Source organism: Nuphar pumila, chromosome 6 (genome assembly GCF_984573655.1).
Source record: "Nuphar pumila chromosome 6, dmNupPumi1.hap1.1, whole genome shotgun sequence".
In the NCBI taxonomy this organism is placed as follows: domain Eukaryota; kingdom Viridiplantae; phylum Streptophyta; class Magnoliopsida; order Nymphaeales; family Nymphaeaceae; genus Nuphar; species Nuphar pumila.
In genome coordinates this window covers 20326086-20353748 of record NC_143254.1, presented here as the reverse complement: position 1 = coordinate 20353748, position 27663 = coordinate 20326086, and the positions used below count along the sequence as shown (strand labels likewise).

General features: G+C 36.9%; 1 protein-coding gene across 1 annotated transcript; it reads right to left on the bottom strand.

Moving 5' to 3' along the window:
- Nucleotides 1–566: 566 nt before the first annotated feature.
- Nucleotides 567–27663, bottom strand: LOC149834242 (uncharacterized). The gene is made up of 7 exons (XM_090010036.1): nucleotides 26773–27663; nucleotides 26051–26188; nucleotides 24990–25381; nucleotides 23796–24540; nucleotides 3158–3254; nucleotides 3002–3056; nucleotides 567–1062 (listed from the first exon to the last, which is right to left on the bottom strand). The coding sequence occupies exons 1-7, from the start codon at nucleotides 27287–27289 to the stop codon at nucleotides 1000–1002; spliced, it is 2007 nt and encodes a 668-aa protein (XP_089866162.1). The 5' UTR covers nucleotides 27290–27663; the 3' UTR covers nucleotides 567–999.

The following is a 27663-nucleotide window of genomic DNA, read 5'->3' as shown; positions in this document are numbered from 1 at the left end:
ACGACAACAAGCAGGCAGGTTTTGTTAAGGCTTCAAAAATCAACAGCCTACAATGTTTGATAATCCCAAGTCCTAAAATTGTTTTTTCATCAAAAAAGCACAATCCAAAAGCTGATCTCTACTATTTTGGACATGCTGAATACATCTATGAGGATCGATTGGATTACAGCAACCTATGCCATGGTGATCTAGAGCTGTTTGTACCAAACATTTTTTTTAATAGGCAAGCAGACCCCACCAGTTATACAAACGTACCATTGGGTTTTGAACTTGCAAGGTGACGTGCACTTACTGCTCCTACCAGACAAGCGGTTGTAGCAAACATTTTCTCTTTCATACTCTATGAATTAAACCCACTTCACCTTTTAGGGTTTACAAAACAGTGTCTTCAGTCATTATTTTAGACTTTTTTCTTCAGATCTCTCTCTCTCTCAGATCTCTCTCTCTCTCTCTCTCTCTCTCTCTCTCTCTCTCTCTCTCTCTCTCTCTCTCTCTCTCTCTCGTGCGTGCAAAACGTGGAGGAAGACAACACTATTGATATGTCACTAACACAACTTGAACAAAAATAGAAAAAAACATACTCCTATCATCCTGCAATATTAACAGAAAAACAGCCTCGAATATTTAAAAAAAAAAAACTCGTGAACAAATACAAGAAAATAAAGTCCCAAAACTGCCACCCAGGAAAGGGTGAAAACTGCACCACATTAAAGTGGGTGATTTGTGTAAATTTTATGCACGGACATTCTGTGCAAGAAAAACTAAATATTATTAGGGAAACAAAAACAAAAGGGATGGTGGGGCCGGCAAGAACTGAGGAAATATGAAATGCATCCTAACCTATGGATTTGCTCTCCAGATTTAACCAGATACTGATGTTGAAGAGGCTACTGAAGTCATCCTACGAGCATCTAGGATCCAACTCTTAACTCGAACAAGGAAACACACAGGAGAAACGGATTATATGGATCACCATGAGTTTGATCGTGCTTTTCACCTCTATATCAATGAATATGATCCACCATATTCTCTGACAATGACCGGCACACTCGTTGGTGGAACCTGCAGCAAGAACAGTATCTTCTGCATTCAGCTCTTCATCAACAAAGAATTAAATCAGCACAACGCACACTGTACTGTGAGAAAATGCCATATTATATGTAACAAAAAAAGACGAGAAGCTTATCAGTTTCAGTTATTGCCTAGAAAATACTGATCACATGGTTAGTTACCACTACATTCTAAACAATGGGAGTGGGTTTCCATTGGGAGACCGAGACTGACGTGGCAGAGGAACTTCTGCTTATGTTGATACCAGTTATCCAAAAGCACTAAAAGTTATTAGTAAAAAACATTTTTAGGCTTCCAAATTTAAGAGTATCAAGTTATGATATTTCTCATTCAATCAACAGTTAATATGCTTATTTGTATCCACCTCCAGTGCAACATAAGCGGATCCTTAAATACAGATGGTATTATATGGGAGTTTCCTATGCCACAACTCGATCAACAGACAGAGAGAGAGACACCAGCAAAAAATTCTAATTACGCCCCACCTCAATACTAGGATCAACATATTGGTAAGCTGGTTATCTGACAGTGATTTATTTTGCAAACCAAGTTTCATCCATCAGCAGCACCGGAGATGGTGCAACTTTATCGAGCTCACTTGCACAGATGATTCTCCCCAGATGGTGCTTATTGACACCGTCAAGGGGCTTCAACAAATACATGATTGAATGTACTCACAATAGATGAAGGGACCACGGGTACCTAGTGACTATTGATGGAATTAGTGGGTATGACTGAAGCTAAATCCTAAATGTAACCCAGGAAGAAAAGTATATGCCATGCCAACATATTCATTATGCAAGCAGTGAGTATCTAGTGACCACTGCTGGAGTTAGTGGGTTTGAGTGAAGCTGAATCCTAATATAACCTGCGTCTTTGTTTACAACGAACATAAAACTAGTAATTTGATTGAGTTCAGTTGGAGGCGAAGATTCATTGAATGAAGAATCTGAAAAATCTGAAACCCTCCATCAAAGTATGAGGCAATTGTCACTGCAGGATTGAACCAAAGCATCAAAGCATTTGATAAACGAAAGAACTCTTGTCATGGTATTAACATCATTCCACATCTACTCCGACCATAAAAATGCATAGTGAGGTCATAAACTTCCCCATGCATAATTTTAAGGTAATTGACTAAACAGATTAAAGTGAAACAAGTGAAAAGTTATCTTAGTAGTGTCAAGTAAGTTCATGCATTAAAGGTTGTGGTTCATCCCTAGTTCAACGCTTAGACAACTATCAAAATGACCTCTTTTCTATCACATGCATACTAAACCTTTCAGATCGAGCACAGCACATCTAACTCCTAAGCTATGTCACATGGGTGCGGGTGCGGGTACGGGTACGGGTGCAAAGCAATTTCAAAAATTTTTGACACGGGGGACACGGCTATATATATATATATATATATATATATATATATATATATATATATATATATATATATATAAGACTCGGTCAAAGTTGTGCCCATTAGGGGACACGGCTATATATATAACAATAATAAGACTCGGCTATATATATATATATATATCATTTTTTTAGTTTTTATACGTTTTTTCCCCTAAAATGGACAAAAATAGACTCGGTCAAAGTTGACCGAGTCCAAAATGTGGACGGACTCGGCCTCGGTGCGTTGACCAAGTCCGACACTTGGTCCGCCCCGTGTCCGAAGCCGCACCCATGTCGGGGCTTGTCGACGTGGGTGAGTCGACCTTGTAGCCGAGCCCGTGTGACTTAGCTCCTAAGAACTAGTAAGAGTATATGGTTTACCTGAAGTCCAAGCAAGAAAATTCAAAGCAAGTATCAAAAGATGCATATCAATATAAAATAATATGTACTTAAGTACTGCATAGAATCATTTCCTATTTCACCCATAAGTATACTGATAAAGTCTGAAAATTATAAGATCCAAAAGCTCGCTTACCATGCCATAATCTGTGATTATCATCGACACATAATCTGAAGGAGTTGCATCATAACTGCCTCAAATAAAACCAGAATCAAATGATATTCAAGTGCAAAATTAAAAAAACACAAAAATTTCCAGTTTTTAAGTTGTGATGTTATTCCAACTACATACATCAGATTCAGGAGATGCGGATTTTCATTATCGGCCCAATTGTCCAAATGGTTCAAGTCCTTTCGTCCAGAAACCTTTGAGATGGCATCTGGATCACCTGCAAAAAAATTAAGCAAAAGTTTGCTACAAAAGTTATCTTGGACTTGCATGGAATGAAGATAATGTTATATATATATATATATATATATATATATATATATATATATATATATATGTGTGTGTGTGTGTGTGTGTGTGTGTGCATATAGTATAGTATATATGTATATGTATACATCTATTTTGTAATATTATATATATATATATATATCATATATAAATATATATATAATATATAATTGGGGACAAGTCAAACTGATTTGACCTTGACCCCAATGGCTAGTATTCTAACCATTGGGACCAAGTCAAACCAGTTTGACTTGCTCTCAACGGCTGTTGGGAGGCCTCTCCCACTTGTTGTGCTCTCTCTCTCTCTCTCTCTTCTCCTTATTGTGTACAAATAGGAGCACTCCCTCCCTTGTAAAGTTATGCTTTTGCACACTTGTTTCATTAAATAAAATATTTTTTTTATATTATGTGCTTTCTTGTGTGTCCCCTTTGTGAGATTTGTGAGTGTGTTTCTTAGAGAACACTTTTGTGGTTCCTTTTGTGGGATGTGTATTCCTTAGAGAACACTTTTGTGGTTATCCACTCAAGTTGGATTCTTGGTTCGTGATTGAAGACTCTTTGAATCTTTATATGGTATCAGAGCTTGGCTCATTTTGACTCTCTATCAAGTGTTATTGATTGAGACATTGGTGGAGTGTTTGTGAGATCGTGATTGTGCAAATGTTTGTGGATTGTGATCATGCATCATTAGAGGATTCAAGTGCTTGTGTGATGTCTGGAGTGTTCATACTCTTCATTTTATTCTCTTCTTTTTTATTTTCTTCTCTTTATCCCTCTCTACTCATTTCTTATAAAATGAATGACAATGAAAATGGCACCATTAAACCCGTAAAACTCAATGATTTTAACTATTTAACATGGGCTTCTATTATGAAGCACCTTATTTGGGAAAAAGGGTTGTAGAGACTAATAGTTGGGTCTGATCCAGAATCCAAGCTAATTCTCACCAAAGTAAGTTAGAAAAAGGTTCTACTAACCGAAAGTAAAAAGACCAAAGTCATTACCAACTATGAGAAAAAGTTGAAAAAATGGAGAATGGGACATGTCAAGATCATGTCTTGGCTTATTAGTAGTGTGAAACAAAATTGTATCATATCGTTACCCGTATCAATCGGGCCCAAAGTAACATTGTATCATTTTGTATTGTATCATAAATGTATCATGAAATTTTAATAAAAAAAAACAAAAATTCCAAAAAAATCTAAAAAATTCTAAAAAAAATCAGAAAAATTTAGTATAAATTATAAAAAAATATATCACATAAAACAATGATGAATTGCACAAAATACAACCATAAATTCACATATGAAGGCAACTACATAATTTAAATTAATGACAAACCATGCAACTGACAATGTAAATAAAAGACAACTACATAATTTAAATTTTAAACACAATTAAAGCCTTACATTGAACCAATAAGAGTTCACAATAACTAAAAACATTACATTTAATCAACATTTTACATGCCAATCTTCATCTCTAAAGTTCTAAAGTTTTAAACTATAAAAATCCTAAAACTAAACTATCTTCTAGAGCCCATTTGTCAAACATTCGGATAGTATTTACTCAGTTCCACAATCCAACTGTCGCTCGATGATCTTTTTATGTTGGGCCATTTTTCTTGACAAGTGGCTTATCATCATCTTCGGAAGTCTTTCATCTTTGCATTTTTTGCAAAATTCTTCTTCGAATTTCTTTTGTTTCAGCAATAATATCAGCACGAAAAGTTGCAGGAATATATGGAGAATCACATGGAAGTATATTTTGATCTCGATCAACAATATGTTGCAACCCACCTCTAATAATGGCACCACAAAACAAACATCTCAAATTCAATGGTAACCCTAATCGTGGTACATCAACAATGCTTATGCAATATTGTCATGCAGGATCTTAGTTGTCATAAGCGCTAGGTGAAGCCTAGGTGGTGAGCACCTAAAAAGGCCTAGGCAGTACTCTAAAAAAAATAAAAAAACATAAAAAATATAATAAGAAACACGTATACAACATAAAATTAATCAGCAATAAGTGATAGACAAATAATATGTTGTTAAACACTATAAAGCAATTATATTACATAACCTTAACTTGCTCAAACAAATTAAGCATAAATTAACAATTGAATAAACAAACAATACAATTAACAATGTGAAGAACAATACACAAAAAATAAAATCATGTATACAAAAAAATTAACAGCAACAATAGACATAATACAACCAATAGACAAATATTGTCTTCTTCTTCTTCTCAATAATAGACATTTAATATAAGCAATAGACATAATATGTTTTCTTCTTCTTCTTCTCCTCAACAATAGACATAATACAAACAATGAACAAATAACATATCTTCTTCTCCTCCTCCTTAAAGAATAAAATAAATGATATTTCAAAAAAAAAAAGTTTAGGCTCTAAAAAAGAGCCTAGGCGGTCGCAGCATAGGCAGCACCTAAGCAGTAATATAGGGCCCCACCGCCCAAACCTGGTCGCCCAAGAGGTGGTGTTGTGCCTAGGTCGCCTAGGCGCCACCTTTGACAATTAAGTGCAGAATCATCTCTAATATGACATGAACTTGAACATGACAACAAAGGATCTAAAATAAAACAAAACTAATTAAAAAACTCAATAAGAAGCAAAAAATAAGAAACACCAAACACACATTTCCCTAAAAACACTCAATAAGAAAAAAAGAATAGAAATTTTGTACCTTAACCCACTTCCTTGAGTGAAAAATGGTGGAAATGCACTCTTGATAAAATCGCAAAAGTCCTCTCTAGCACGAATCGACCCCCAAATCGATCTCATGAAACTTAGGATGCGTGGGTTCCCTCCTAATGGGCTCTAGACATACGGAGAACTAGGCCCTCAAGAGGCCTTTTAAACCCAAAATGAAGAAATTACAACTTTCGGCCTTTTTAAGTGTGTCAACATTGTATCGTACGATACATATTGTATCACACGATACAGTACAATACATGGGTGTATCGTACGATACACCCAATACGGATATAAAACACACTTGTATCGTGATACGAGCATGTATCATATCACAAAACACAAAAGCAATGATAAGTATCGTACTATACGATACATACAATCATGGTGTAGATATTAAAAAATGCTCTAGCCTTGCCAAGTTCGAACATGCAAACAAGGCTTAGGAGTATCTCAAGAGAATGTATTCTCTAAAAGATATTGCACAAGTGTACAACATGCAAGATAGAGTTCGGACTATGACCCAAGGTGAAAAAAGTATCAGAGAATATTTATAATGACTTGTTCGAACTTTCAAAAGAATTAGCTCTTTTAGGGCAAACATGGCATTGCCTTGAAAATATTGAACTCTAACAAAAACAAATAGATGCGGAGCACTTTTATCAAAGGTTTAAGACCAGTATTTGAAGCAACTAAATCAATTCTTCTTCATAGAAAAAAAGTTCCCTCTATTGAAGACATTATAGATGAGTTGAGTATGGAAGAAAATAGGTTGAAAAAGTGTGGCAAGAAATAAAGATGACTCGGTCTTAGCTGTCTCTAGACCGGGAAATGTTCGTGCATTTAAACCACTTCATTATAGAAGAGAAGAAAATGACTATGATAGAAGAAAAACTATTTGTGATTATTATCATGAACCAAGACACATTAAGCCCCAATGTCCTAAGCTAAAAGGGACATTTGAAAAGAAAGTTGCTTCGGTTAGCTCTCCACAAAAGTCAAGTGACATTCCCACATGTCAAAAATTATCTATTGGAAGCATATCTCTAGCTCAACTAATGAAAGCTCTGAAATGAAATGAGGAATCTTCCAAACACGAACTTAGATCCACACGAGAAGGTGTCTAAAAAGACACTAAAGCATAACCCTTAAAAAGGGTATAATGGGAAACAAAAGAAGAAATAAAATATTCTTTATTGATATGAAAACACCAAATGCTTAAGAAGCATTGGAATTGAAAATACAAGAGGGGATGCACCCCTTTATATACAAGTGCGAGAGGAGAGCTCTTAAGGAGCTCTCCTTTGTAGCCGTTGGACTAGTCCAACGGTTATAAATGTAACCGTTGGACTAGTCCAACGGTTACATTATTAGTTAAGTTCCAAGTGGAACTTAACTAATAATGTAAGTCTAGTTCTATTAGAACTAGACTTTCAAAATTTAAAAATAAAATAGCAAAAAATACAGAAAATAAAATTAAAATTAAAATAAAATTACATTAATATATATAATAATAATAATATGAATATTATTATATATATTTTACATTTTAATAAGCTCTACAACCTCTTCTCAAGGGAGCGTCTTCTTCAACTGGAACTATTGTTTCATCTTTTTCCAAACTAGATAAATTTTCTTGGTTTCTCGATTCTGGTGTATCGTTTCGCATGACCCCAAACCATTATATATTATCTGAATATCATAACTCAAGTGTATCAAATGTTTTTATGATCGATGGTACATCTCTTCAAATTGAAGTAATAGGGTTTTTTGAAAAGGATCTTTAAAAATCAAAAAGACACATTCCTAAATTAAACCTAAATCTTTTATCCGTCTCTAAAATAGTTGATTATGGTTATAACATTTCCTTCTCTTGAAATGAATGTTTGGTGCAAGATCGTCAGTCAAGAGAAGCTGATTGGGCAAGGTCATAGAGAAGAAGGGCTCTACTATATGGATTTGTTAGAGATACCCAAAGATGGTTTTTGTTGTAATGTCCAAAAATTAGATTTGAATATATGGCACAAAAGATTAGGACATCCAAATGTATCAAAAATCTAATATTTTTCAAATTTGAAAAAAAATTGTAATCTTAATGATTTCTCTTGTAAAGACTGTTCTTGGAAAAATAAAGAGATTATCATTAAATGATAGAACCTTTGTTTCATCTAGACCACTTTAGTTAGTTAATTTGGATGTTTGGGGTCCAATACCTAGACTATCTAAAGATGAATATGCATATTATGTCATATTTGTGGATGACTTCACTAGACACACTTGGATATACTTAAGAATAAATCTTAAGTCTTTTTTCACTTTCAAGATTTTCATAAGTTGGTTAAAAATAGGTTTGAAAACGAAATTTCTATTCTTCGTACTAATTCAGGGAAAAAATTGTATCAAATAATTTTAAAAATTATCTTAACCTTCACGGCATCACACATCAAAGATCTTGTCCTCACACCATAACAAAATGGTTTAGTAGAAAGAAAACATAGGAACATCATTGAAACTTCCAAAACCTTGCTTATTGCTAGTCATGTGCCTAAGATTTTTTAGGCAGAAGCTATCTTAAGAGTTGTTTATCTTATAAACAGAATGTCATCATCCTCTTTACAAAATATTTCACCTAATGAAAAACTTCTTAAAATCTCTCCCGAGTATGCTAGATTACGAATCTTTGGTTGCAAATGTTTTATATTAACCAACAAAATTGACAAGTTGTCTCCTAGAGTTATTCCTTGTGCCTATTTTGGTTATGTTGGCAACCAAAAGAGATATCAGTGTTGTGATCTTAAGATTGAAAAATTATATATTTCTAGAAATGTAACTTTTTTGAAAAAAGAATTTCTTTGATAAAGATCAAGCTAAGGAAGTAACCGAGTACTTGTTTTTATTTGATCTTGGTTCCAATCAAGATATTGATGATCGTGATTATGGTTATGATGGCATTAAATTAAGAGATAGGTAATCTCTTAATGAAGTTTCTCGTAACGATCAAAGTTATTTACAATACTCCAGACAGAGATGTCCAAAACTACAATGCGCACTTGAAAAAAATCTCTAATTTAGGTGAAAAAGAACTGCAAACTAGGAAATCATCTTGAGTTTCAAAGCTTCTATTAAAATTTGTTTCATATGATTCATTTTGGTCTAAATATCAAGCATGCATGGCCTTAATTCACTCATATGTAGAACCTTTATCTTATGTTCAAGCCAAAGAATACTCTAAATGGGTTAAAGCCACGAGGGTAGAACTAGATACATTAGAAAATGCTCAAACTTGGTATATTCAAGATCTTTCACAAGGAAAAAAACTCATAGGTTATAGGCGAGTATATAAGATAAAAACTAAGAGTAATGAGACCCTTGAAAGATACAAAGTTAGGCTAATTGCCAAAGGATATACATAAGAATATATCACATAGATTATAAAGAAACCTTTGCACATGCTTGCATGACCACAATTAGTACCCTCATTGCAGTTGCTTGAGCTAAAAATTGGTTCATATATCAAATTGATGTTAAAAATACATTTTTAAATGGCAATCTTATGGAAGAAGTGTACATGGAGGCGCCCTCAGGTATGGGTATACCTCAAGAGAATGCTCTTCGCCTACATAAGGCATTGTATGGTTTAAAACAAGCTTTCAAAGCTTGAAATGATAGATTTAGCAATGTTATGCTTAATATTGGCTTTAGATCCTGTTTGACTGACACGGCTTTGTTTGTTAAGAATTTTAATGCAGGTTTAAAACAATGCAGGATTCGGAACGAGGAGATACGTAAGAAGGTAGGCGTTGCACCCATTGAAAAATAAGATGAGAGAGAATCATTTACGGTGGTTTGGACATATTCAGCGAAGGCCTAATGATGCTCCAGTTAGAAGGATGGAGAAATGGGAAAATATATTAGTTAAAAGAGGTTGGGGTAGGCCTAGGAAGACTTTGATGGAGATGATAGGAAAGGATATGAATGCTTTGAACCTCATCGAGGACATGGCATTGGATAGAAATGATTGGAGGAGAAGGATTCATGTGGAAGACCCAGAATGTTTTTCTTTGTTGGTTCATATCGTCGACCCCAATTGTTTTGGGATGAAGGCGTAGTTGTTGTTGTTGTTGTTGTATTGTTATTATGCATGATAATCACTGGAGGAGACAAACAAAGAATTCAACATATTAAAAATATTCTTAAAACTAGTTTTGAAATGACTTATTTGGGTTTTGTATGATATTTTTTTAGGCATAGAAGTTGCTTATTCCCCTAGAGGGTATTTAGTATCTCAGTCTAAGTTTGTTTCTGATATTATTCTTAGGTCTAGTATATCAGATGACAAGAAAGCTGACACTCCTGAAGTAACAAATATCAAAATGAAAATTGATGATGGGGAGCCTCTGGAAGATCCAACTCCTTATAGACAGCTTAGTAGAGCTCTTTCTTACTTGACAATTACTAGACCTGATATAACACACATTGTACACACGGGTAGACAGTTTCAGCATGCTCTCACATCTGTTCACATGAGAGTTTTGCGTATTATTAGATATCTCAAAACTTCGATTTCTAGAGACCTGTTTATGTCTTCCTCATCTGCATTAGACTTGCATATACAAATGCAGATTGGGGAGGTGATCATGTAATGAGATATTGCGGAAATATAAAGAGTGCATACAAGCACTTACAATAATGAATAAAAGAGACAATATCACAAGTCCACAAAGGGACAATACAAGCACAAGCCTTTAAGAAGGCAACAATATAAAAAGCCTCTTATTGAGAAGAGAGAAAGCTCTCAAGAATGATGAATATACAAGGGGTTCACCCCTATTTATACAAAAAGGAGAGGAGCAAAGGGGTGGCCAAAAGGCCTCAAAAGGAAAGCCAAAAGGGGGCTCCCATAGAGTCGTTGGGAGCCCCCAACGGTCACATTTGTGATCGTTGGGGGCTCCAACGACTCTAAGGTTGGAGCCCCTTTAGGTCCTCAAATAAAATAAAAAAAGAATTTAAAAAATAAAAAATAAAATTACATTTATTCAAAAAAGAAAAATAGTTGTTTTCTAAAAACAACTATGTGAAATTACAAAAATACCCCTATCGGGTATTGATATAATATACAATATATATATATACATATATATATTAGATACATTTTAACACCCCCCCTCAAACTTTACAGGAAAATGACGGAAAGTTTGCCAAGAAGAAACATGAAGCGAGGAGCCGGAAGAGCTTTAGTGAAGAAGTCCGCCAACTGATATTCTGAAATGACATATGGCAGAGCAATAGTTCCTCGTAAGAATTCGTCACGAACATAGTGGCAATCCATTTCGATATGTTTTGTACGCTCATGAAAAATATGATTGCTCGCAATATAGATGGCACTCTTGTTGTCGCAACATAGCTTTGAGGCTTCGGTAATATCAACTCCCATGTATTTAAGCAAACTGCGAAGCCATACAAGTTCCATTGTCGTGGTTGCCATAGCCCGGTACTCAGCTTCAGTGGATGATAGTGAAACTTTCTGTTGCTTCTTGCATCGCCAGGCAATCAAAGAGTCCCCTAAAAAGACACAAAAACCAGTAGTTGAGACTCGATCATTGGGATTACCTCCTCAATCTGCATCAGTATAAGCAAGAAGATTCAAGGAAGAATAGGAGGATAGAAATAACCCTTTATTGATGGTATTCCGAATGTAGCGGATGATTCGGAGAACAACACTCATATGCACAGTTGTAGGAGCATGCTGAAATTGGCTAACTGAGTGAACCGCATGAGTGATATCTGGTCTGGTGATGATTAAATAGGTAAGAGACCCAATGAGTTGTCTGTAAGGTGTGGGATCTTCCAGAAGAACCCCATCCTCCAACCGCAATTTGGCATTAATAACCTCGGGAGTCTCTACTTTCTTATCATCAGAAATCCCAGACTTAGAACATATATCTGCAGCAAGCTTCATCTGTGACAAAATATATCCTCTAGGAGAATATGCAACCTCAATTCCAAGAAAATATCTAAGAAAACCTAAGTCAGACATATCAAAATTATCTTTTAACATATTTTTAACATTAATAATACTACTTTGATCATTCTCAGTGATAATCATATCATCAACATAAAGCAACAAAATTACGATACTAGAACCTGCATGTTTAACAAAAAGAGCAGTGTTAGTATAACAAGAGTGAAATCCTAACTTTATCATGATATCACTGAAACGATCATACCAAGCCTTAGGAGCTTGTTTAAGACCATACAATGCCTTCAAAAGCCGAAGTGTTTGACCTTGCTTAATATTTATTCCGGGTGGCGGATCCATATAAACTTCTTTACTTAAACTTCCATTTAAAAAAGCATTTTTTACGTCAAGTTGATAAATAGGCCATTTTTTGGTTGATGCGACAGCTATTAAGATCCTAACACTAGTCATTCGAGCTACGGGAGCGAATGTTTCTTCGTAATCAATGTTATATTCTTGGGAGTATCCCTTAGCAACTAATCTAGCTTTATATCATTCTAAAGAGTCATCGCTTTTAGTTTTAACTTTGAAGACCCAGCGATAACCAATAGGTTTTTTGTGTGAAGGTAGATTAACTATTTCCCAAGTATTGGCATTTTTTAAAGCATTTAGTTCAACTTGCATTGCTTCAACCCAATGAGGTATAGATTTAGCTTGATTATAGTGGGCCGGTTCAAAGTAAGAATGTAGGGTTATTAAACATGCCCGATAGTTGGGAGTTAATGAATCATAGGATACAAACCTATTTGGGGGTATTGATATTCTAGAATGGATTTATTCAGAAATTTGAGAGTATTTTTCGAGGGCACTAATAGGATTTTCTTGATTTCTTCTTGAGTAAACATTTATATTGGTATCACTATCATGAACATTTATATTTGAATCACTATCATTTGAGGGTGTTATGTCAAGAGGGGATACCTCACGAGTATCGTCTATGTTTTCAAGAAAATCTTCTTGTATGTCATCAATAAGATCATATAAGAATATATAATCAATTTCATTTGTTTCTTCTATTTTATCAAAACTGTTTTCTTCTTCTAGAAATGTTACATCTTTTGAAACATATAGTTTATCATTCTTAAAATCATAACATCTATACCCTTTTTTATTTTCACCATATCCTAGAAAAACACATTCAATTGCTTTTGGAGATAACTTATCTTTCTTATGTAGTAAGACAAAACATTTGCAACCAAAAATACGAAGACGGTTGAAATCTGGTGAAAATTTAAAAAGTTTTTCATAGGAAAAAGCATTTTTTAACTTAGAAGAGGGCATTCTATTGATTAGATAGGTTGAGGTTAGAACGGCTTCAGCCCAAAACTTCTTTGGAATATTCCTAGAAACAAGTAATGTTCTAGCAGTTTCTATAATGTGCCTATGTTTCCTTTCCGCTAAGCCATTTTGTTGGGGAGTCCTAGAACATGACTTTTGATGGAAAATGCCATTTTGGGTTAAATAGTTTTGGAATTCGTGAGATAAGTATTCGCCACCGGAATCGGATCTTAAAATAGATATGTTACTTTGAAATTGATTTTGAACTTTTTTATGAAAATCTTTAAAGAAAATAAATACTTCTGACTTATGACTAAGGAAATAAATCCAAACATACCGAGTAAAGTCATCAATAAACGTAACATAATATGAATAGCCCCCTTTAGACATAACCGGAGAAGGCCCCAAACATCCGAATGCACCAATTCAAAAGGCCTTGATGAAATAAAAGTTCTAGTTGGAAATGGAATAGACTTCATTTTTCCAAAAATGCAATCTTTGCAATTAATTTCTTTTTCCTTACAAAATTTGTTTCCAAAAGGAAAGAGATACATTTTGGAATAACTTGGATGACCAAGTCTTTTATGCCAAGTTTCCATGTTTTTTTCTTGGACATAAGAACAAAAATAGTTTGTAGGGAGATCAAGATGGTCCATATAATAGAGGTCGCCCTTTCTATGGCCTTGCCCAATCCGCTTTCCGGACTCGAGATCCTGCATAAAGCAATCATTAGATAAGAAAGATATTTCACATCCATGGTCGGCAATTTGAGAAACCGAAAATAGGTTTAAATTTAGTTTGGGAACAACTCTTACTTTTGGAACACAAAAATTTTGTGAATCTTTGAAAGAGCCAATACTTGAAATTTTTAAAAAAGTTCCATCGGCCGTAGAGACACAAGAGTCCTTTAAATTGGTGCAAACATCAATAAGTGCATTTTCATGAGGGGTCATATGAAAAGAAACTCCAGAGTCAAGGATCCAAGAATACGTACCGGGTGATAATGTTGAAGCAATAGCCGCACCCGATGTGGAGGAAGAAACTTTTAGCATTTGTTGGAGAGCCATAGATATTTGTCCAAGAGTTTCTTTGATGTCATTGTTCTTGCCTTCATCTTCTTTGGTGGTGGTTTCTTCAAGAGAGACCACTTTAGGCTTGAAGGTTCCAATAAGCTTTGGACAAGCGGGTCTAATGTGACTCGGCTCATTGCAATAATGACAAACAATCATTTTTCTTCCTCCATTATAGTTTCCTTGTTTTCCAAAATGAGGAGGCTTATAGGTTCTAACATTGTTACCCGGTTTTGATACGGCAAGGACTTCATCAACATGCTTACTCATGTCAAGCCTTGTCTCCTCTTGAGTGATTTCGGCAATAGCATCCTCAATAGGAGGAAAAATAGATCTATGAAGAAGTGAAGATCTCACTTGCTCAAATTCGGGACGTAACCCGAAAAGAAATTGAAACAATCGCTCTTGTTCCATTTGTTTTTGCCTTAAATCAATATCTTCCATAGAAACCCATTTTGGCTCCAAGAGAGTCAATTCATCCCATAGTGGGTTTAGGGCACTATAATAGTCTTGAATGCTAGAATCACCTTGCTTGGTGGTTCTAATCTTTTCTTGCAAGAAGTATGCTCTTGCAAGATCCTTTTGGGTATACATTGTTAAAATATGTATATATACATATATATATATATACATATACTTATATATATATATACATCCATATATATATAAGTATATATATACATATATGTATATATACTATTTCTTCTTTTTAGTGAAATACCCGATAGGGGTATTATTGTAAAACCACCAATGTATTTTTTCTATTTTCTTTTTTTACTTTTTTCCTTTTTTCTTTTACCTTTTTTTCTTTTATTTTTTTTCCCTTTGTAATGACCACAAGGGGCCCCACACTTGTAGTCGTTGGGGCTCCAACGGTCAGATTTCTGACCGTTGGGGCTACCAACAACTACAAGGGAGCCCCCTTGTGGTTCCTTTTTAGAGCCTCCCTCTATAAATAGAGGAGGTATTCTCCTCTTGTTAGCATGGGTTTTTACCAAGGTTGTTAAATGCGATGAGGCGAAGCGAGGCGTTGAGCTTGCGCTTCGCCTCTGAGGCGTACGCCTCAGGTACTGAGGCGTACGCCTCTCACAACTGGTATGGAAGTGAAGCGGTGGGAGGGGAGGCAGGGAGCGGCGGAGGAGCAGTTGGCCGGCAAGTGGCGGTGGATCCACCGGCACTTGGGGTTAGCACAGCCGACTAATCGGGCGGAGGAGGAAGACTTGGGGATGAAGGAGGGGGTTCCGGAGGTTGATGAGGGCCAGTTTGCGCATCACAGCACGCCTCAGTACCTTGAGCGTGCGCCTCGCCTCTGAGGCGTACGCTTTAGGTACTGAGGCGTACGCCTCTCACAACACTGGTTTTTCTTCCATTTGTTTTTGCCTTAAATCAATATCTTCCATAGAAACCCATTTTGGCTCCAAGAGAGTCAATTCATCCCATAGTGGGTTTAGGGCACTATAATAGTCTTGAATGCTAGAATCACCTTGCTTGGTGGTTCTAATCTTTTCTTGCAAGAAGTATGCTCTTGCAAGATCCTTTTGGGTATACATTGTTAAAATATGTATATATACATATATATATATATACATATACTTATATATATATATACATCCATATATATATAAGTATATATATACATATATGTATATATACTATTTCTTCTTTTTAGTGAAATACCCGATAGGGGTATTATTGTAAAACCACCAATGTATTTTTTCTATTTTCTTTTTTTACTTTTTTCCTTTTTTCTTTTACCTTTTTTTCTTTTATTTTTTTTCCCTTTGTAATGACCACAAGGGGCCCCACACTTGTAGTCGTTGGGGCTCCAACGGTCAGATTTCTGACCGTTGGGGCTACCAACAACTACAAGGGAGCCCCCTTGTGGTTCCTTTTTAGAGCCTCCCTCTATAAATAGAGGAGGTATTCTCCTCTTGTTAGCATGGGTTTTTACCAAGGTTGTTAAATGCGATGAGGCGAAGCGAGGCGTTGAGCTTGCGCTTCGCCTCTGAGGCGTACGCCTCAGGTACTGAGGCGTACGCCTCTCACAACTGGTATGGAAGTGAAGCGGTGGGAGGGGAGGCAGGGAGCGGCGGAGGAGCAGTTGGCCGGCAAGTGGCGGTGGATCCACCGGCACTTGGGGTTAGCACAGCCGACTAATCGGGCGGAGGAGGAAGACTTGGGGATGAAGGAGGGGGTTCCGGAGGTTGATGAGGGCCAGTTTGCGCATCACAGCACGCCTCAGTACCTTGAGCGTGCGCCTCGCCTCTGAGGCGTACGCTTTAGGTACTGAGGCGTACGCCTCTCACAACACTGGTTTTTACACCCTTCTCTTCCTTTCTTCAATAAATCCAACTTATGACTTTAAGTCATTTTCTATATTTTTGAGTTTTTGTGTGTGCACATTTGGTGTTTGTGTTCTTGGCTCTTGTAGTCACTTTTAAAGAGTGACTTTTTGCCCTATTGGTGCTTCCGTCCCTTTTCATTACATGGTATCAAAGCTCGGTTAGTGATTGGGCTTTTCTTTTGTCATCTTGGAAAGCGTGCCTCTCAAAGTTTTGAAGAAAGGAAGTATATTTGGTGCCGATGGAACGTGACTCTAAAGTGGAGCTCTCTTTCAAGCTAAATGGGTCCAACTATCTCATGTGGGCCTCCGCTATGGAAAATCATCTAAGAGGTAAGAAACTTTGGGGCTTTGTTATGGGAACTACTCCCGAACCCTCTCTTGTTCTTACCAAAATTGAAAATGAAGTTGAAAAGGCTTTAGATGGCGATGAGCGCATCAAAGCCATTAATGAACATCAATCCAAAATCGAGGATTGGGAAAGTAACCATGCCAAAATTTTGGCATGGTTTATGAACAATGTAGATCTTAAAATTTGTGCTAATATTGCCAAGTTTAGAAGGGCCAATGAGGCTTGGTTTTTCCTTAAAGGTATGTATACCCAAAAGGATCTTGCTCGGCAATTCTTTTGTCAAGAAAAAATTCGTTCCACCAAACAAATGGATATGAGTGTCCGGGACTATTTTAGCTCTCTAACCCCTCTTTGGGATGAGCTTGCCCTTCTTGAGCCCAAATGGGTTGCTCCACAAGATATTGAACTAAGAAGGGAACAAATTGAAAAGGAACACTTTTTTCAATTCGCCCGGAATTTGAACAAGTGAGGGCATCTCTTCTCCATAGAAGCAAAGCCCTACCTATTGAAGATGCTCTTGCCGAGGTATGTCAAGAAGAAACTCGACTTGGCTTGAGCATTAGGAATGATGAGGTTTTGGCCGTTAATAGGCCCGGATCAAATGTTAAAGCATATAGACCTCCCCACTTTAACAAAAATATCAATGGGCCTAGAAAGGGAATCATATGCCACTATTGTAATGAACCGGAGCACATTAGACCGGTTTGTCCAAAGCTTAAAGGAAAGGTTGCCGCGGTTGGAGAAAATTCTCCAAAGAAGGAAGAAAGTACCAAAGAAGGAGATATCAAAGAAACTCTTAATCATATCTCTGAAGTTCTCCAACACCTTCTCAAGTCTTCTCCTTCAACATCCGGAGCCGCCATCGCCTACTCTTCATCACCTCCAGGTACGTGGATACTAGAATCTGGTGCTTCTTTTCATATGACATCTCATAAAAACTCCCTTCTAAATGTTTTTTCCGAACCCATGTCCTCCTATGTTTCAACGGCCGATGGAACGTCATTAAAAATTGAAAGTATTGGAACACTTGACTTCAAAAATTCTCAAAACTTTTTTGTTCCTAAAGTAATAGTTGTTCCAAAAATTAATTTAAATCTCTTTTCTGTTTCCCAAATCACTGACCATGGATGCCAAGTCTCTTTCTCACCTAAAGATTGCATCGTGCAGGATCTCCAGTCAGGGAAGCTGATTGGGCAAGGCCATAGAAGGGGTGATCTTTATTTTATGGACTTTTTGATGCTTCCATCTAAGTCATCTTGCAATCTTGTTAAAGACAAAAGTATTGGAATTTGGCATGAGAGACTTGGTCATCCAAATTTTGTAAAAATGTCTCTTTTCCCTTTTTTGAACAATACTTGTAAAGACAATCACATGACTTGTAAAGATTGCATTTTTGGGAAATCTAAAGCTACTCCGTTTCCTCAAAGAAGTTATTTTACTACTCGGCCATTTGAACTTGTTCATTCCGATGTGTGGGGACCTTCCCCAATTTTATCTAAAGGAGGTTTTTCGTATTATGTGGTCTTTATTGATGACTTCACTAGATTTACGTGGATATACTTCCTAAGTCGCAAATCTGAAGTCTTATCTTTCTTTAAAGAATTTCATGCAATGGTTAAAAATCAGTTTTTGGGAAATCTATCTATTCTTAGGTCCGATTCGGGAGGTGAATATATGTCTAATGATTTTCAAAATTACTTAAAAGAAAATGAAATTTGTCATCAACGTTCTTGTCCCAACACTCCGCAACAAAATGGTCTTGCGGAAAGAAAGCATAGGCACATAATAGAAACTACAAGAACATTATTGATTTCAAAAAATATCCCAAAATCCTTTTGGGCCGAAGCGGTTCTAACTTCAACATATCTCATCAATAGAATCCCTTCATCCTCTTTGAAGAATCTTTCTCCATTTGAAAAACTTTACAATATGTCCCCCAATTATAAAAGATTAAGAATTTTTTGATGTAAATGCTTTGTTTTAACTCGCAAAAATGATAAACTTTCTCCTAGGGCTATTGAATGTATTTTCTTGGGATATGGCAAAAAACAAAAAGGATATCGATGTTTTGACATACTTAAGAATAAACTTTATATCTCAAAAGATGTCACATTCCTCGAAGAAGAAAATGGTTTTTCGCATCAACCAAATGAAAATACTAACTATTCCTTTTTATTTGACTTGTTACCTCAAGAAAACATCATAGATGATCATATTGATATTAATGAACCTCTAAATGAAGATCTTGTTGAACATCCAAATAATGATCAAAACTTAGAAGAAAATGCTTCAAGATAAATACAAGTCTACTCTAGAAGGAATGAAAGAAATCCTCCTTGTGCCCTTGAAAGATTTTCTCAAAGTGAATCGATAGAAGAAACCTCTCAAAGAAGATCAAATCGCATTCCTAAGATTCCAAATAGATTTGTTTCTTATGACTCTTTTTCCCCTAATTATCGAGCATGTCTTCTTGCTCTTCACTCCTTTCATGAACCATCTCATTACAATGATGCTAAACAATATGCTCATTGGAATGAAGCTATGGAGCTTGAACTTAATGCCCTTAAAAAGGCGCAAACTTGGGAAATCATTGATCCTCCCAATGGCAAGAAACCCATTGGATGTAGATGGGTGTTTAAAGTAAAAACTAAGAGTGATGGTTCATTAAAAAGATATAAGGCTAGGTTGGTAGCCAAAGGTTATGGCCAAGAGTATGAGGTAGACTATGATGAAACTTTTGCCCCAGTTGCTCGAATGACTAGTGTTCGAACCCTTATTGCTATAGCTTCTGTTAAAAAATGGCCCATCTTTCAACTTGATGTTAAAAATGCCTTCTTGAATGGTAATTTAAATGAAGAAGTTTATATGGAACCACCTCCAGGTATGAATTTAAATGGAAAAGTTTTAAAATTAAAAAAGGCTTTATATGGACTTAAGCAAGCTCCTAAAGCTTGGTATGACAGGTTTAGTAATGTATTAATCGATTTAGGTTTTTCTTCTTGTTATACTGACACTGCTCTTTTTGTCAAAAGGACAGGTGACTCCATTATTATGCTTCTGCTATATGTTGATGATATGATCATCACTGGGAATGACCAAAAGGGAGTAAATGATGTTAAGTCTATACTAAAAGATACTTTTGATATGTCTGACCTTGGTTATTTGAGATATTTTTTAAGAATTGAAGTGGCTTATTCCGCACGAGGATACATCTTATCTCAAATGAAATTAGCTGCAGAAATTTGTACCAAATCAGGAATATTTGATGAAAAGAAAGTTGAGACTCCCGAAGTTATCAATGCAAAACTAAGACTCGAATATGGTGTTCTCCTTCAAGATCCAACTCCCTACCGTCAATTAATTGGATTTCTCACCTATCTATCTATTACCCGTCCTGACATAGCTCATGCGGTTCATGCAGCAAGCCAGTTTCAGCATGCACCTGCCACGGTTCATATGGCGGCCGTAATGAGAATTGTGCGATATATCAAAAATACGATCTGCAAGAGACTCTTCTTATCCTCTTCCTCATCTCTTGAATTGACTGCTTTTACTGATGCTGACTGAGGAGGAAATCCCAATGATCGTATCTCAATTACGGATCTTTGTATTTTTTTAGGTGAATCTCTCATCTCGTGGAGATGCAAGAAGCAGCAGAAGGTCTCCTTATCATCTACTGAAGCTGAATATCGGGCTATGGCGATGACAACTATGGAAATTGTATGGCTCAGAAGTCTTCTTGGTGACATGGGTGTTTCCATTTCCACTCCGACCAAGCTCTGTTGTGATAACAAGAGTGCGATATACATTGCCAGCAATCACACCTTTCATGAGCGGACCAAGCATATCGAAATGGATTGCCATTATGTTCGAGACGAATATCTCAAAGGGACCATCACATTGCCATATGTCACTTCAGAGTATCAACTGACTGACTTCTTCACCAAGGCGCTTTCAACTCCACGATTTATGTTCCTCCTTAGCAAACTTTCGGTCTTTTCCCCGTAAAGTTTAAGGGGGCGTGTTAAAATATGTATATATACATATATATATACATATACTTATATATATATATATATACACATCCGTATATATATAAGTATATATATACATATATGTATATACACTATTTCTTCTTTTTAGTGAAATACCCGATAGGGGTATTATTGTAAAACCACCAATGTATTTTTTCTATTTTCTTTTTTTACTTTTTTCTTTTACCTTTTTTCTTTTATTTTTTTTCTCTTTGTAATGACCACAAGGGGCCCCACACTTGTAGTCAATGGGGCTCCAACGGTCAGATTTCTGACCGTTGGGGCTCCCAACGACTACAAGGGAGCCCCCTTGTGGTTCCTTTTTAGAGCCTCCCTCCTCTATAAATAGAGGAGGTATTCTCCTCTTGTTAGCATGGGTTTTTACACCCTTCTCTTCCTTTCTTCAATAAATCCAACTTATAACTTTAAGTCATTTTCTATATTTTTGAGTTTTTGTGTGCGCACATTTGGTGTTTGTGTTCTTGGCTCTTGTAGTCACTCTTAAAGAGTGACTTTTTGCCCTATTGGTGCTTCCGCCCCTTTTCATTACATACATACCCTTCATAAAGGACCAAACCTTATTGGCTCTACGAAATTTAGCTATATTAGCACATACCTTAAGCTCAACATTGTTCATAAACCACGCAAGGATTTTTGCGTGATTGCTTTCCCAATCTTCCACTTCTTTTTTATGACTTTCAATGGCCTTGAGGCGAGCATCTCCTTCAAGAGCTTTTTCTTGACCTTCTTCTTCCTTCGTGAGCATAAGCTTAGGTTCCGGAACGGTACCCATGACAAAACCCCAAAGCTTCTTTCCTTTGAGATTATTTTTCATTGCCGATGCCCACATCATATAATTCTTTCCATTGAGCTTGAAAGATAGGTCAATCTTTGTCTCCATGATGTTGCCAAGAAGTGAGAAGATATCCACTAAATATGAGATACACGAACCACACCTTTCCTTCAAGAATCGAGTGTCTCTGATACCATGTAATGAGATATTGCGGAAATATAAAGAGTGCATACAAGCACTTACAATAATGAATAAAAGAGACAATATCACAAGTCCACAAAGGGACAATACAAGCACAAGCCTTTAAGAAGGCAACAATATAAAAAGCCTCCTATTGAGAAGATAGAAAGCTCTCAAGAATGATGAATATACAAGGGGTTCACCCCTATTTATACAAAAATGAGAGGAGCAAAGGGGTGGCCAAAAGGCCTCAAAAGGAGAGCCAAAAGGGGGCTCCCATAGAGTCGTTGGGAGCCCCCAACGGTCACATTTGGCTCCAACGACTCTAAGGTTGGAGCCCCTTTAGGTCCTCAAATAAAATAAAAATAAAAAATTTAAAAATAAAAAATAAAATTACATTTATTCAAAAAAGAAAAATAGTTGTTTTCTAAAACAACTATGTGAAATTACAAAAATACCCCTATCGGGTATTGATGTAATATACAGTATATATATATATATATATATATTAGATACATTTTAACAAATCCTAATAATCGACACTCAACCACGGGTTTTTGTGTTTTTTTAGCTGAATCGTTGATATCGTGAAAGTGCAAAAAACAACAGAAGATCTCTCTCTCCTCAATTGAAGCCGAGTACTGAGTCATGGTTACTATTATAATAGAGGTAGTGTGGCTGAGAAGATTGTTGGCCGATATGAGGATAAAGATTCTACGAGCTTCAAAGATGTTTTGCAACAACAAAAGTGCTATCTATATTGTCAGCAACAATACTTTTCACAAAAGAACGAAACACAACGAGATGGACCGTCATTATGTTCGTGAGGAATACCTTCAAAGGATCATTGATTTGCCTTGTCACATCCGAGTACCAACTGGCAAACTTTTTTACCAAATCTCTCTCTGCTCCTAGGTTTCACTTCCTTTTAGGCAAACTTTCGGTCATCATACCATAAGTTTGAGGGAAAGTATTAAATTGTATATATATATATATATAATATATATATATATAATATATATATATATATATAATATATATATATATAAATTTATATACATACTATATGTATATATCTATTTTGTAATATTATATATATTTATCATGTATAAATATATATAAAATATATAATTGGGAACAAATCAAGCTGATTTGACCTTGACCCCAACGAGTAGTATTCTAGCCATTGGGACAAAGTCAAACCAGTATGACTTGCACCCAGCTTGACTTGCTCGGTTGCTCCCAACGGCTAGAATTTTAGTCGTTGGGTGGCCTCTCTTCCACTTGTGCTCTCTCTCTCTCTCTTCTCCCTATTGTGTATAAATAGGGGTGTTTCTCCCATTTGTAAAGTTATTCTTTTGCACACTTGTTTCATTGAATAAAATATATTTTTTATATTGTGTGCTTTATTGTGTGTGTCCCCTTTGTGAGATTTGTGAGTGTGTTCCTGAAAGAACACTTTTGTGGCTCCCTTTGTGGGATTTGTAAGTGTGTTCCTTATATAACACTTTTGTGGTTATCCACTCAAGTTGGTGGATTTTTGGTTCGTGATTGAAGACTCTTTGAATCTTTACCACACAAGTTGGTGGATTCTTGGTTCGTGATTGAAGACTCTTTAAATCTTTACGGATAAAACTAACTAAAGGAATATAATCAGAAAAGGTAAAACAAATGAAACTTACATACCAAGTTCATTAGAGCAAATAGAATCAAGCTGGACCCTTTCATGCAACTTGTAAGCTTCACAACATATCAATACTGGAACACGAAAAGCATGAGCCACCATGGCAACACATGCTGTCCCAACTCTTGAGTAAACAGTTCCATTTGATAACACTGAAGCAGCACCTAGAAAGACCCGTGTTACTTCATGCATTATATAGGAAATGGCATTTATATGAGTGTAGGTACAGCTGATGCCCTTCGCTAACAAACGTTTAAGTAATCTCTGGCCTTCAAGCTTTGGACGTGAGTCCACCACCACAACACGGAATTTCTTACCAAGTTCATGAGCATATTCCAATATCATTTCAACTACACAGGCAGAGCCATATGTTAGCAACACATCTCCGTCTCTGATCTTGGTCACTGCATGCCTGACAATCACCTTGTCAGCAAGCACTATCTTTTCATTTATGAAACGGTTAATATCTGACTGCACTGTAGCTTTTGCTTCTGATTCCGTTAGTGTCAATGACAGCTTAGATATCCGATCCTTCAGAAACCTAATAGCATTCCCCATGCTGATTGAAAGTGGCCTACAGGAGATGAGGAAACTAACATAGCTATTAATTTTTGTAGTTAAATCTCGCACCAGAGCCTTCTCCGGTGGGGTTTTATAGTCTTTAATGGCCTCTTGAAATGCTAAGAGCATTGCCACACAACGTGCATTACCACCAGAAATATCACCAGACAGATATTGCAAGCCATCCTGAAGACAAATCAATAAAGAATGCAGTATCAGCACATATAGAGAGCTAAAGAGCATGATAATGGTTGGAAATACAAAATGCAGGTATGCATGCACACACACACACACATGTGACACGGCTGTTCTCCATATGTGACCCTTGGGCTGGTTGATTTAGTTTATCATTAATGATGGCATTGCAGAATTTAACACAGTTTCCTCTAGACAGGCCAGTAACAAAACCTGATGAAACTATGAAAATGGTAACAAACAATAACAACAACAATGATGGAAATGAATGATAGCAATATGTTTGACATTGGAATAATGTCCACCATTCTTGAAAAAATAAAAGAGGCATACAATGGTTAACCAATAAAAGAGAAGGAGCACCTTTGTTGCTTGAGCAATTGCTTTACATAATGAATAAATAACCACATTTTACATTTAAAAAAAAGGAGAAGTGCTACCTTGTATACTGCAGGATGAGGATGCATTTGATGACCATGATCAGAGTGGAAAAACTTGGATTCAAGATCAGGAAGCTGAGTTCCGTGCACATATTGAGGTAGATGTCTAAACAACTCAACCCGGTTTCTGCTTTCAGTCTGTTTTACTAGGGCACGCTTTTTTGCCTTTTCAACCCGTTGTGTATCATCAAACTGCATTCGTGGAGGAGGTGCATCTTTCCTCTTTTCCTTCTCAGGAAGACGATCAGGAGTCTTTCTCTCTGAGGTTGCAACAGCACTTGAAGCAGATGCCCCATCTTTCTTTTTTGAGGGCGGTGGTTGCTTAACATCTTTAGGTTGTTTTGCACCTGTAGATGCCCCACCGCCAGATGGAGGTGCAGGTTTGCTTCCACCTACATCAAACATCAGGCAACTCGTAAGGAGATACGAAAAACAGACAAAGTTTGAAAGTTACACTAACTAGACAAGTTCAATAGCCAGTATTCAATGACCTCCCAAACAGTCCAACATGCAGTCTCAGCTCAGATTATGCAAATGCTCTTTGTTTATAGTTTTCTGCCTACGGCTGGATCATGGATGTTTACATTAAGTGCTCTGTAGCTTATGAGAACCCTCTATGGTTGGAAGTTTACATGAAATGCTCTGCAGCTTATGAGAACTTTCAATTTTGCAGTTCTCTAAACCAAGTTAGGGAATAAAGGTACATCCATTTTGCAGTTAATCTTTTCTATGGCCACCATATATAATTGACTTGGCTTGCAGACATGTAGGACATCTTTTATTGATAACACGTTAGCCAAATCATTAAACTATCCAATTTCCCCAAGGCCACTCCGAAATTATCTTTATTTGGAGGATCCCACGTGCTTCTGAACCGTCTACAGGCAATACCTCCATGAGATCTTTCTTTTCCTTCCATCCATCTGCTGTCTCATACAAAAGATTTAAGCCCTTACATGAATATTCTCCTTTATATAATAAGACGACAATAACTCCACAAAGTTTTCTACAAAAGTAAAGAAACTAAAAATATAAATATAAATTTGCTCTCCAATATATACCTTTCTCTTTTGCTGCGGCCTTTGCTGCCCGTTGGGCCTCTTGCAGAGCACGTCTGTCTGCTTTAGAAGTCCTTTCTTTCAAAGGCTTCGAACTTGCAGGCTTGCCTCCTGACTCCGTTGATCCTCCGGCACCCACTTCTGAAGAAAAAGTAAATCCTCAAATAAATCGTTGTTTCCAAAGCATAAGGATATTGTTCATTGGCCAACTTTAGAAACTCAGAAAAGAGATAAAGAATACACTAGAAAGAGTTTCTATTTATTATGAAAATTTCAGCCCCAAGTTCTCCATGCCCAATCTAGACTTTAGTTAAGGTCCGTAATTCTTAACAGAAATAAGCATGTACTTCAAAACATCAAACTATAAGAAAAAAATTTAATCTGCTCAGCTTCTGAACCATAATAAACCTGACACTGACTTTTGGTATTCACTCAAATCAAAAGCGAACCGCTCCAATTTTTCGTTGGCTCGCACTAAAACTAAGATAAAGTATAAGCATAAACCACCCAAGATTCTAGTTTTTTACACTTAGGAAACAGAAACAGCATAAAAATTTCATACCAACATTTGCATTTTCCGCGTCCAGAAAAAAAAATCTTTGACGAATGCCACGCCATCATTTTTAGCTATGTAATCTCTCAAATTGTTATGCCCCACAATGAATTGCAGTAACAACCTGATTCGAAAGAATAACAAACTGAGAAAAAAGGCCTGCCTTGGACACCTGGAGAAAGTTTCACCAATGAAACGGTAGTCAATTTGCTGGGACCGGGAAAACCAGCGGCCGGAAGGGAAGCGGAACGCTGAACAAAATCTTCCACCTTTCCGGTCCCACCAACACTGGCGGACACCGTTCTGGGGACGCATCGAGGCGAGGCCTCCACTGAGAACTCGATGGACGCAACGCTCTCAATCCTGCATGCAGGCGAAGCTAACGGAGACGTTCCCAGTAGATAGTCCGAAGGATTGTAGCTTCCGACAGGCATGTTGCCCAGCTTCCGGAGAGGCGAGGACAGCACCGTAACGGGAGCCGCCCGCAATGTTTCCAGATGGTGCCGAGGAGGCGGAATCATCACCGGCGAGAGCGAATTCCCGGCGGGCGACATATCAGAGATCAACGGGGAGTCGTCATCCGATGGTGCAGCATCTGGGGCGGGGCGCATCTGGTCAGAGGCTGTGACAAAGCCGACCTGCCGCACCTTCGGGTCGATCACGGCCCGGGAAATTCTTCTGGCGTCCATAGGGACTGCTCTGCGTACTCTTCAATCCTGTCAGTACCAAAAAGAATCCTTCCGCGGCATATCTACAACACAAGGGCTCTGCTAAACCCTAGGTTCAGCACTGCCCTAAATTTCAACTGAAAATAGCCCCAAAACCACCGAAAGAAACTGCAAAACCCTACACCCCAGAAATCTAGGGTTTCCGACCGAAATGAGAAGAAATCTAGGATTTTCGGGGTCGGTGAAACGAATGAAGAGTGTGATTGAAGGTAAAAATCAATCGGAAAATCGAAACTCTAGCTTACGTTGGGGCAAAACCCTAGGGTTTAGGTAGTCGAGGAGGAGACGCCATGCGAAAGAGAGAGAGAGAGATGGTCTCTGGTTAAAAACTAATG

What these genes read in the sequence shown, in the direction of transcription:
- LOC149834242 (XM_090010036.1), bottom strand. Translation starts at nt 27,289, where the DNA reads ATGGACGCCAGAAGAATTTCCCGGGCCGTGATCGACCCGAAGGTGCGG. An exon ending in ATTGGTGAAACTTTCTCCAG is followed by an intron (nt 26,189 to 26,772) that starts GTGTCCAAGGCA and finishes CTTTTTCTTCAG; the next exon opens with AAGTGGGTGCCGGAGGATCA. An exon ending in GGCCGCAGCAAAAGAGAAAG is followed by an intron (nt 25,382 to 26,050) that starts GTATATATTGGA and finishes TGTTTGATGTAG; the next exon opens with GTGGAAGCAAACCTGCACCT.